The following is a 12155-nucleotide window of genomic DNA, read 5'->3' as shown; positions in this document are numbered from 1 at the left end:
CTCCCACCGTGGAAACAGATGTTGGGACGATTAGGCGGCGCTGAAACAGATGCCAGAGAACTTCTGTATCCCCTTCACTTTGCGTTTATTGCATTGCCAGCCAATCAGGACGTGCAAAAAGCGGGGGCTATTAAACCATTGATGCATTGCAGCAGCTCCAGCCGGTGAGCTGAGCCTTGTGAAGAGTCTCTCCAGCTGCAGTTTCTGTCATTATAGCAACGCTTCGCACCTCATCGCACCACAGAGCACTTATTCCAACACAACAGGGGAAGAGCATCAGCTTTATATCAACTGTGAGCTCCGACTGAGAGAGAACAAAGAGTGGAGAGTCACCCAGAAGGAGAAAATGGACTGATAGACAGCAACAAGAGGAGACTGTCCCAGGGGACCAGAGGAAGCTTGGTTTTGCATTTGTGTTCCGTTTGTTTTCTTCTTTTTTTTCTGTCTTCCAGTCTTGCTCTCTTTCTGTCAGAGCTCGATAGTTCTCCACGTTCTCCAGGGAACAGGGATTATGGGAGTTTTTGCTACGTAGCTACACTAAGCTTGCATTAGAGAAGGTCAAGAGGGAGGCGAGACAAACAAGAAAGACGATCTTTCTCCATGTCTGACTCATTTTATTTATTCTTTTGCCTATGCTGTTGTTTTTTTAATTTCCTATAACTTCCATACTCACCTCTCTCTGTGTTGTTTTACTTTACATTCTTTGTAACATAGAGTATATTTGTATCATTTTAAATGATAAACAAATGCTTTGAAACTGAGTTCACTTTCTGTTCCTTTAACTGTATTTAGTGATCACTATCAAACCCTTTTTCCTTCCAGTGCTCATCCATAGATCAGATTTCTATTCACATTCTTCCCATCCTCTGTATTGTTGCAGCTCAGTTGCAGGAATGAAATAGCTTTTGTGCCTAATCTTAACGAAAACAACAACAGCCTTATAGGGGTTTAAGACAAACTAATTAAAGAATAAAGGCTTAGCATTCCTTGAAAGAATGCATGTCACCCGCTGCCTTTCATGCCAAAAGTTTTAGACTAAGAACATCTTATGTTCGGAAATGGTGGAGCTGTAGCTGTTCTGGTCAAACCTTGAAAATAACGTTATGCACAATCTTATAAGATATCACAAGACGACACCCTCAGGGTATTTATTGTTATGGACTCTCAGCTACTACTGGATCCCATTTTAGTTCAATATCTGTTAAACTGACCTACTCATAACCATTTTTGTGTTGGCTAAAGTTGAATAGCTGTGATGGCTACTTTGAAATAGATTGACTCTAAATGTTAATCAATCATTGATGTACAGTACATCCATTATATAATTCCTGAAGGTTTCATTAAAATTCATCAAGTGGATTATGAGATATTTTGCTGACAAACAAATAGGTTAATGGTAAAGTTTTAAGCAAAGATCTTACACAATAAATAGCACTTGTGGTATGTATTAATAATGAATGTCAGCTATAACCACCCTAAACCTTAGCACAATATCTGTAAAACTGTCTTAATTATAGTTATTTTGTATTTTCTAAATTCAATTGGTATGACAGCCATCTTGAACTGGATTGGCTCCAAAAGTTAATCAGTCATTGACGTACATGGATTGTTCATTTCCTGAAACCTTCAATAAAATCCTTCCCGTGGTTCATGAAATAGAACTCTCTTTGTTTTCTAGCCCAAGTCAAAATTCCAACAAAATGATGCCTTCCTCTGAAAGTAAAAGCTCACAATTGTTGAACTGAACTCAATCAGCTCAACAAAATGTCCCAAAGAAAACAAACAGGAAGACGCAAATTACTTTACCTGGATTATTTTTCAAGTCTTTAAATTTGTCCGAGACTACTACATTTACATGTCGAATGAACTTTACACAGTCACAAGTTTCACACACATTTAAGGTGACATGTCACAAAAAATGCTTGCATTTAGAGGCTTTATTCTGTGTTACTATTAAACAACATAACTGATTTTGTCACTTGAAGTTAAGACATTGTTCATAAAATCAATTACATGACCTAAGACTGGGTTAGAGATGCAAAAAGTAGGCTTCAAAAATCACAGTATTTTACTAGTTACAGCACAAGTCTGGTGGAAGAGGCTTACATCTGTATAATTACTTTTTTGTGTATTATTTTTATAACATATATCAGGATGTAGTACTTCTAGTATCACCAAAGAAACAAGAAAACAAGCAGATAGAAAGTTGGAAACAGCAGCTGCTATCAGCATGCATGCCCAGTCACCACAGACTGGCTCATTTAGAAACTTCTTTTTTAATTCATTCTATAATGCTGGCTGAGTAAATTATAAAAAATCTCGTCAGTTTGCTGCAAATGTTTGTATTCTTGATAGCAGCCGCTATGGAAACAGTGTTGAAAATTTCAGAGCATATGTGTGTGTGAACACAGAAGCTGAAACATTCCTATTTTCAAAATAAAATCTTATAGAGAGATTGTTTTATTACAGAAGATAGCAAATCTTGTCAAATTCTTACTGTTTTAAAAGCTTAGGTAAAAGATATGCAATAAATATTTAATATTCGGACAGAAAAAGTAAAAGTACTATACAGACTACAATAAAATACAACTGCATCATGAAACTAGCATTCCTTTAAGGAACGCATATTGTCCACTGCTTTGTATGCCAGTTTTAAATAAAGGTTGTAATGTATTTGGTAGGACTGACACTAAGTTTCTGTTGCATAAAATATTTGCTCAGTATTTGTAAAATTGACTACGTTTTCACTATTTTTGTGTTTGATAAGTTTAATTAGCTGTGGCAGCCATCTTAAATAAAGTTCAGTCAAAAAGTTATTTAGCTATGGATATAAAATGCACATTGTGGTTCATTAGAGATCTTGCTAACAGACAGACAGGGTTCACTCTAACAGTTAATGCCAAAGTTTACAACAAACAAACTGAAGTTATCCGTTAGTGATCAAAGTATGTGTTGGGAATGACTCTCGCCTACTGCCACACCAGATCTTAGTTCAATATGTATAAAAGTGACTGAGCTGTAGCCATTTCTGTGTTTGTCTCAGTCTAAATAATGCAGATTTGAGGTGTGGTGATGTACTCTCCTGCAGAAACGAGGCTGGAGGCAGCCATCAAGTCTTTCTTCAGAGCTGTCATGACCTCTCTGCTCTTCGGCTAATAGACTAAAACAGGTCTGCAGGACAGGACTTCTGCTGCTAATGTCTTTTCAGATGAGTCTTGGCGAAGCTGCATCTCTGAGAATCATGCGGTTTTATTTTTTGATGAGTGCTTATGGCTGCCATACGCATGTGCAAGCGTCTGTGTGTGGGAGCTTAGTGGAGGAGTGCAGGTGTGTTTTCCTGGTGGCTCAACGGGTGTGCAAATGCCTCAGGTAGTGCAGTGAGGGTCACACACTGAAAAATACACACACCCACACACTGTAACTGCAGCCACCTGCCAAAATACATTTGCCCCACAAGGAGTTACTCATCTGTGTGTAACAAGCTAATGGTGCAGCATGGCACACCAGCATACATGAGAGAACCCATTTGTGATGAGACACAATTCACCAGCTGCCAGTTTGTTGAGTAAAAAGTAAAAGTGAAAGTACATCCTGAGCCAGAAAAGTATTTCTTCTATCCCTTTAGCACATTTTAGAAATGCTTCCTTTGTGCCAAATTCAAAGTTTCTGGATTTTATGATTGGACAGCTCTGTTAGGCCCTGAAGTGGATTCAATACCGCAACTGTCAGCAGCGATGATTAATTATCATTCACTCCAGACATGCAGCAAATTGGTAAACACATTTAGCCTTCCACGGCCTCACAGGCAATCCAGATTATAAAAAACATACAAAAAAGAGAGATTGATAGCTACAGTCAGTAAACCAAATCTGGATAACAAATTACAAGCGAGAAAATACTTAAAAAATGTTGGAATTTTGGGTAACAGTATTGTGAAAATTTCAAGTGGACAATGGCAAACTTGTTCCAATGAAACTGGAAACAGAACGTGAGTTTTAATACGATACAATATATTTTACATTGTATATATTATATATTAAATTCATCCCCAACTAAAATGTGTCTTTTTAGCATTTATGTACAAGCAAACTCTTTGAAATTTTCATAGAAACAATATTTTTTTGTAAAGACGACACACTTGTGAAAATGAAATCAAATGAAAGAATGTATATTTTGTTAAAAGACTATGTGGTTGTCTCTGAATCTGGTAATCAGTTTTGAAATGCTCATCAAATTAGTTAAAATCGTTAAGAAAAGTTAAATATAGGAGACATAAAATTTAAAAAAAATTCTCCAGGATTTATATTCCTCTGAGATTTTGTCCGAGATTTTATCATCTAATGCAAAGATTTATGCATTAGGGTCACAGGATCTCCAGGTATTCAACTAATACCTATGTTACTGGTTTGCTTTCAGCTCAACATTAAACTGTAAATGAAGTGAAAGAATTTTGATGTTTAAAAATCGATACATTTCCTTGTAGTGTTCTTCAGTTATAGCCATTTTTGTTTTGTTTTTTATTTCAGTTGGCTGTGGCAGCCACCTTAAATTAAGTTAATCAGTTGTAGATGTACAGCCAATGATTATGTCCTGAAATTTTCATCAATTTTTCCAGTGGGTCATAGGCTATTTTGCTAACAGACAGAGTGAATTGCCTCCAATAGTTAATAGCAGAGTTTTAAAAATTGACCTTGTGCAATCAGGTTGAAGTATAAGTTGGGGATCACTCTTAGCTACTAACACAACAGACAAACAAACACACTCAGAGACATGGGTAAAACACTAACATTAAAGCATTAAAACATTAAAGCATTAAAAAAGTATTGATTTTGATTGTAGTATGTCTCAAATAGTCAAGCTCCATGGGCAACTGCATTCATGCTAAATATAGAAGAACATTTCTGTCAGTGAAGCAGATTTGTGGTAATAAAACAAATACATTATTTAATGTCAGAATAATCAGATCAGTTTTTATTTTCTAAATTTAGCCTTGATTCTTAAAGGACCAGGTGTCCAAGGCAAAAAATCTACTTTTCTTCCATGTTATTTATATCTGGCCACCTGGTGGGTCCTCTATCATCAAATCAACCAGTGTGTGGGTAATAGTAGATGACATCCAACCATCAGAACTAATGTTAATGTGTCAGGCAGACAGATGTTTTACATGAGCAAATATATGAAGAGTTTTGAGTCACACCAGCAGTATATGTGATTGTTGCTCAGGTCATTACAAAGCAGTTATCACTAATGTGAAGCAGCCTCCTCTATCGCAGGAAGAACCCAGCTAAGGGGAGGATTTGTACCCATTCAGCCGCATCGGCACGTGCAAAGTGAAGTTAGGAAGATCTAGTTTGCAGCTGATGTTGCAACTCATCCTGGAAAAAAAGATCAATAAGGTTCAGGGTGGTAGAGGTGGGGTGGTGGTGGGGGGTTTGAACAAGATAGTCTGTTTTTTTTTTTCTTTCTACACCAAGCTGAGAAAATGATTTCTTTTTCCATGCAAGTAAAGTGAAATCTTGAATCAGGAAAGCACATATTGGTAATATTTTAAAAGTAGACACTGCAATGGCATGGCATTTTCTTCATAAAGTAAGAAAACAAATCTGCACATCTTTTTTCCTCATATTGAAGGTTAATGTGTCCTTAAATTAAAACTTTGTATGCAAAACTTGTGAATGGCTGCTAACTTCTATTTGCATTTGTTTGCCTTTGGAAACAGCCAAAGTGACTGAAAATAGTTCATCAATGGCGACATCCACAGAAGAGATGTTTGGGATGGAGTTGTGATGTACTGATATGTATTTACACTCAGAATTGTTGAATAAAGCGTGGCAACTACTTTTTAAAACAATCCTAAATTAGAGTTGAAAAAACATTGAAACTGTAAACTTGCTGGACTAGTAGAAGTTTCACAAAAGTTGCATGTCTGAATGCCGAGCTCAGTCTTTTTGGCACTTCACCGCCTTGCTTTATCTACAGTGTTTATTCTTGACAGTTGTCTTACGCTGTCTTCTCTTTCTTTTGCATTTAGCAGCAGATTCAATTATATCGTTCCACCTAAACTTTTCTTAGATTCTACACCTGTTCAGTTCAACCATATTTCTTTACCTGCACAGAGTATGACCAGCCTAATGTAGGTCAATCATGTGACTCAAGCTTCAACTTGCTTTTGGCGGATTCACCCCAGTGCTTTGTTTGCACCCAGTGTGGACCCACATTTCAGGATTTCAAATCAATAGAATATATCTGGAAAACTCCTGGAGTAAATACTTTCAAACCGCACCATTTTAGTTCAGGGTACCATTTCTATGTTTTACTTTACAGTTTGGAATGAGTACCTTTAAAAGCGATGAGTAATGGCTTGCTCAAAATGCAAAAACAGACCTTAGACTAACTCAAACGTGAGATGAGTCGGCTGAAGATGACAGTTAATGCAGAAATCATGGCGTCGGACAGACAGGCAGACAGAGATATGAATAAGAAGCGAGACAGGAGGCGTGACGGTGCAGTGAGGCATGTAAAGGCAACTGGTGCTGCCGCTGTGCTCCTTGCCCCTGCGGCGCACGGAGCAAAATGAAGCTGGGAAGAGGGGAGGCGGGAACCGAGACAAGAGAAAGAAAGAAAGACAGCTATGATTGACTCGAGCAAATTGACGAGACATGAAAGAACAAGACAGAAGGGGAAAAAAAAGAGAAGCACATGGAGGAGGTAGATTGTCAGCCGCTGCATTTAATCCACTGTGTGACTGCAGCTTTAAACAAACTCCCTGCCTGATTTTCAGTGTGCTTACCATGGCGACTTGTGCCCCCGCTTTTGAGTGTGCTGCCCCTAACAAGCTGAGCATTTGTCAGCAAAATCAGGAAGCTCTTACTGTTGTCAGTAAGCAGAAAGTGGCAGCGGTGGCCCACAAACACACTGCCAGATATTGCATTAGTGGGATGTGTAGCGTGCACACGTGTGTGTTTATGTGGCATGTGTCAGCAGCTCTCACCAGCTCTTGATTTGGCTTGTTAGGGCTACTTCTGGGAGTTATAAGAGCCAAGAGCCATTCAGTCTTTGTGCTTCATGTAGGCCATTAATGCAGAGCTCATTTAGCCTGGACCCAGCCCAGGAAATTGTGTTCATGTGTTTCCTCAGCTGCTGTTTGCTCATGTGCTTATTTGATGTTTGTAATTTATGAGGCAGGCAGTGGGTTTCTCATATGATTGCAAAAAATATTGTATGTCTTTTGAGAATGTGGGAATTTGCAGGTTAATTAGTTTATTTTAAAACACAGCCCGGATTTTGTTTCAGTCACGTGACATACTAAAACAATGACTTTTAGGGAAGTCTTTAAATTAGCTTAAAATTGGATTGAACGCCTTTACTCTAGAGCTGAAAGTCCTACTCAAATAATTTATAAGTGAAAATGTGGTACACACAGATGTATACTTTTATGGGGACATTATTAAATGACAATCTACATAAAGGTTCAATGTAAATCACATATAAGGTTGAGAGTTGAATCATCTACAATTCAGCATCTACAATTGTTACTTTTGTGTTTTACAACATATAATCAAATTCTAATAATCTTGTTGACAAATCAATTATAGGCCTTATTTCATTTATAATTTGCTTACTGCTACTAGTTCTGGAGTACTTTATTGTGCAAAGAACTTAAGCATGTGCTTGTGATAAATCACAATATATGGATTATAATGTGATGCCATAAAACCTTACAAGAGCCACAATAAAACTGATGATGAGCTCTTCCTCACAACCTCTCTATCAGCCTCCTACATAGGCAGCAGCCGGTGAGCCTCACAGATGGAGAAATGCTAAGAGAGTAATAGCAAAATCCAGAATGAAATGCGAAGGAGTTGAAAGGATACTGGGCAGGATGAGAGAGAGAGAGAGCAAGAGAGGAGGTGGAGAAGCAAATTGCTCTATGATGAGAAGTGGCAAAGCATTGACAAACCGTTGCTCTGACATGATGCATCAAAGGGAGATTATTAAAAAATCTGGATAAATCTTCTGAAATATAAACTCTTGCAGGAATGTGCTGAATGTTGCAACATGCTGTAATAGGTTTGAGTGCTGAGATTAACAGACAAATTAGCCTCTCAGTTAAGTGTTTCCTTGCAGATGGTTTTTGTAGGGCTTCCACGGAGTGATAACAACACCCTACCTTAACCCCAATTAGAAGGTGATATCTAATTGTGTGAATGCTGAGTCAGGATTCACACAATTGTTTTTCTGATTATAGTTTCTTCTGTACTTTGTTTGGACTCAAACTACTTCTGCATAGTGTGTGGTATTTTAACCATCCATATGCCTTGTATCAAAATGTTCAGTTTGATCAAAAATAGTGTGCTTCAGCTTTTATTTTTGTAAGTTTTCACTTTTCAAAATATTTACATTTATTTAAAATAAAGTTTCCAATAAAAATACAGTTAGATCTCTTCAATTCCTTCTAAAAGTCTGCTCTCTTTAAAACCTACACCAATGTACTTGTGCTATTTTTTATGCTACTTTAGCTTTTAGCTACTTCTCTGTAACTTTTAGTATTTATAGTAATCATTATGCTACATCTAGCTTCTAGCTATGGTTCTACTAATTTTAACTTTAGCTCATTTAAATTTGACGCTAACAATGCAGTTTCAGCTGCTTCAGCAAATTTCCGATAAACACCACGTATTCACAACGCATTTGCAATGAAATTCACTTTCTCTGTAGCACTGGGTTCAGACAAAAACCTCAGACATCAGGATTTCCAGCAAGGAGATGCAGTGTCACAAACAAAAGCCAACAAGCTGTTCATTAACAGGGGTTTGGAACTTCTAAGTCAAATCAGATTGATAAAAAAAATGTCAAAATGTGACCTCCACACATCTGTAAAGGGGAAGCTGTAGAAGGCCCACCCATTCTCCCACCTCCAGATGTTTCTCTTACATCACCAGCCTGAGCACGTGCGCCCACTAGCGGCCATTGGGAGAGGTTACTTACGGTAGAACACGTACTCCGTGTAGCTGGACCAGACTTTGTCCTCCGTGTGCTGGTTTACAAACGAGGCCGTGACCGACGAGTTGCAGGCCACCATTTGGAAACCGCACTCCGACAACATGTCAAAAGCTCTCTCCAGGTGCTTGAACTTTAGGTAGAACCGGGAGGTGTACCGGTCCGGGGTCCTGTCCGGGTCCCGGCTCTCGTTTAAAGTCTCCCCGAACACCTCTTTGGCGAGGGCCACCCTGCCGCATATCAGTATCCGAGGGACCCTCCGGAACTTGGCGTCCGACTGGCTCTCCCGGCCCATGGTGCACGAGCCCCGGTAGCCCACCGTGATGAAGCCGCTCTTTCTGTCCGCGGGGACCAGGGAGGGCGGCGGGCACTGCCGGTGGTCGCTGCCCTGAGACCCGTCCTCGTGGTCGCTGTGGAAGTAGTCGTCCGGGCTGTGTTTGATATCCTCGGGGGTCAAGAGCTTCACCAGGTCGGGCAGCTGGAAGTACTCTGCCTCCTTCCTGAGCCTCCCCTTCTCGGGGAAGTGGTCCGGGAGGACGACCTGCTTGTCCCGGAGAAAATCCAACACGTACCGGAATAAAAAGCCGTCCCTGTCGATGAAGTAACGACCTTTGGGGTCCCTCGCCAAGTCATTAGACGCGTCTTTTTTGGAGGCGAAGAGCTTACCAAGTAACGAGTTTGGAGTGCCCACCAAAGTTGAGTGGCGCGTGTAATAAACCTGCCCTCCGACATTTAGCTCAACAACATCTGGGAAACTGTTCTGGACCGACGCCTGGTCTTTGGGATTAGTCCTACAGTTTCCACTCAGCGCCATCATTTCCGTCATGAACAAGCAGGCACCTCTTTGACAGCAAGTCCCCCCCAAAAAATGGAAAACAATAAATCAAATAGAACAGATCAGTGTCAAAAGTTCTTCAACTTCATCTCAAAAAAATCATGTCTAGTTAAAGATTTATCCCAGTTAGTCCCCTGTCATTACTGTGATTTTGCTAAAAATGTGAAATAAAAAGACCGGTGGTGGGAGAGAGAAGACAAAAATCAGTGCTGCGTGAGAGGAAAAGCGTCTCAGAGGCTTGCATTAGTGGCTGTCGGACTCCTATCGCCTGTGGGAAAATAGCATTAGTCCTATACAGGGAGGATGGAGGCTGAAGAAGCCTAATGCACCGAGAGGAAAACACACTTGCCTTGAAATACTCTTTTTGTTGTTGTTCCCAGGAGTGTTTTCCAATAAAGAGAAATCTTTCTCCACTAAAACTAAACCGAAGAAACTTCTTTCTGGATTATTTTAGTCCAAACAGGAGAAGGGCGCTGATGCTTGGTTTTTAACTTCCCCTGAACACCAAAAGATTCCCTGGGAGACGAAAAAAAAGAGAGAAACTTCGCAGAGATTGCAACACACACACACACACCGTCCTCTGTTGATTTTAACTGCAGTTTGTCATTAAAGAGAAAAAAAAGCTCTTCAAAAAAACGTCTAATCTCTGCTCCTGTGGTGGTAAAGTCCCAGTTCCGTCATGGTTCCTGTCCCCTCGGAGCAGCAGCAGGAGGAGCTGAGCGGTCTCTGCTGGCTGCTGGTACCCGGAGCTGTCCGCGGTGCTGAAAGGAGCAGCTCAGCCTCCCCTCCTCCCATCTCCTCACCCTCCCTGCGCGCGCTCACACCACCTCCCTTTCCCGACAGAGTTGGGTGGTGTCTTCTCTGCCCCCCTCACCACTCCCCGTCCCCCACCAGCACAAATTCACACAAGCACACACATTCACAGGCTTCCATAAAGAAAAAATATCTACTGTGCAAAAAAAAGAAAACAAGTTCAAAGCTTTTTAACGAGGCACATAGTAATGGAAGCGCATCTTTATTATATCAGTACGCACAGTTGGAAGAACTTTGCTTTATATTTGTTTGAATGCATTATTGCTGGATTTTTATTTTGGTTCCGAATAACAGTTCTGTCAGCTTTACGCTGTTCTGCAACATATTAAGTGTGTAAAAGAAAAACACTGAGGGTTCACAATCCTGATGAATGATTTTTGATAGATCTGAGTTGTAACTGAGTGGGAATTTTCTCTTCGCTTCATAAAATGAGCAATAGCGCCTCCCTCTGTTACTCATATGATTTTTATTAATTTATTTTTTTATTTCTAACTATACAGATAGTAAGTGTGCATAACGGCATTAGTGTATATTGGCATGCTATTCAAACCATTCAAACATTCTGTTTCATCTCCATTTTAATAGAAGGTTTCATTAAAATCCATCCTTTGCTTCATGGAATATTTTGATATGGACCCCACCCCCACCCAACACACACGCATATGCACGTACACACACTCACAGGCAAAAACATAAAATGTTAATATTGTAATAAAAACACAGTATTGATACTTTAAAGTAATTTACACTACTGATACTTTAAGTTAAAGTTCACAACAATATAATGAAATAAATTTTAGTAATACAACTCTAAAAATGCAGCACCAATACTGTAAATACAAAAACAATACCACTATTGTAACAATAAAGAAGTATAGATTAATAAAGATACAGTATTGGTACTGTACAATTTACATCATCCTTTTGAACAGTGTTGAGTGAAACAAAACTTTTCACTGAGTGGCAAACTTAACTTTTACACCTTGGTGTAACACAAGAAGTATATGTTAAAAATAATTAAATAAATAACTTTGCAGCTGGTTGCCTTATGTTTTTTGCCTTAGCTTTCTTTTAATTCTTTACAAATCTATAGAAAACAAAATAAATAAAACCATATTGAACAATATATTGTTTACTAAGATATTGCAAACTTTTGTTTAAAACATCTGTAAGTGCAAATCATTGTGATGATTGAACATTTTAACATCATGTTCAATCAAATGTCCTGGTTTAAATGTACAAACATAAATAAACTGCAACCTTACAAGGTTTCCGCTGCTGAAAAACAAATTTATTTATTAGGTTGGTTAATAAATGATCACATTTATTCCCGTATAGACCAAGAAATAAATAATAAAACAACAACATCAACAAAAAGACCATAGTAACCAATACTGTTCACTCTAAATTTTAGTTTATCCTGGATCTAAGTGCACACAACACAGCCACAAGTTATGTAAAAACTTCAGAGCAAAAACCATCTTTATGAACCAAATTGTGAAACATC

General features: G+C 39.0%; 1 protein-coding gene across 1 annotated transcript in view; it reads right to left on the bottom strand.

Annotated features, from left to right (window-relative positions):
• The window catches only part of kctd16b (potassium channel tetramerization domain containing 16b), an 84410-nt gene extending 73660 nt beyond the window's left edge, over positions 1-10750 (bottom strand). Inside the window, exon 1 of the mRNA XM_017421402.3 lies at positions 8989-10750. Within this exon, the coding sequence (XP_017276891.1) occupies positions 8989-9826 (838 nt within the window). The 5' untranslated portion in view covers positions 9827-10750. The remainder of the gene's footprint in view (positions 1-8988) is intronic.
• Positions 10751-12155: the final 1405 nt, after the last annotated feature.

This window comes from Kryptolebias marmoratus, linkage group LG13, assembly GCF_001649575.2.
Source record: "Kryptolebias marmoratus isolate JLee-2015 linkage group LG13, ASM164957v2, whole genome shotgun sequence".
Lineage (NCBI taxonomy): Eukaryota > Metazoa > Chordata > Actinopteri > Cyprinodontiformes > Rivulidae > Kryptolebias > Kryptolebias marmoratus.
The sequence above is the reverse complement of the archived record's forward strand: the minus strand, read 5'-3'. Positions and strand labels throughout refer to the sequence as shown.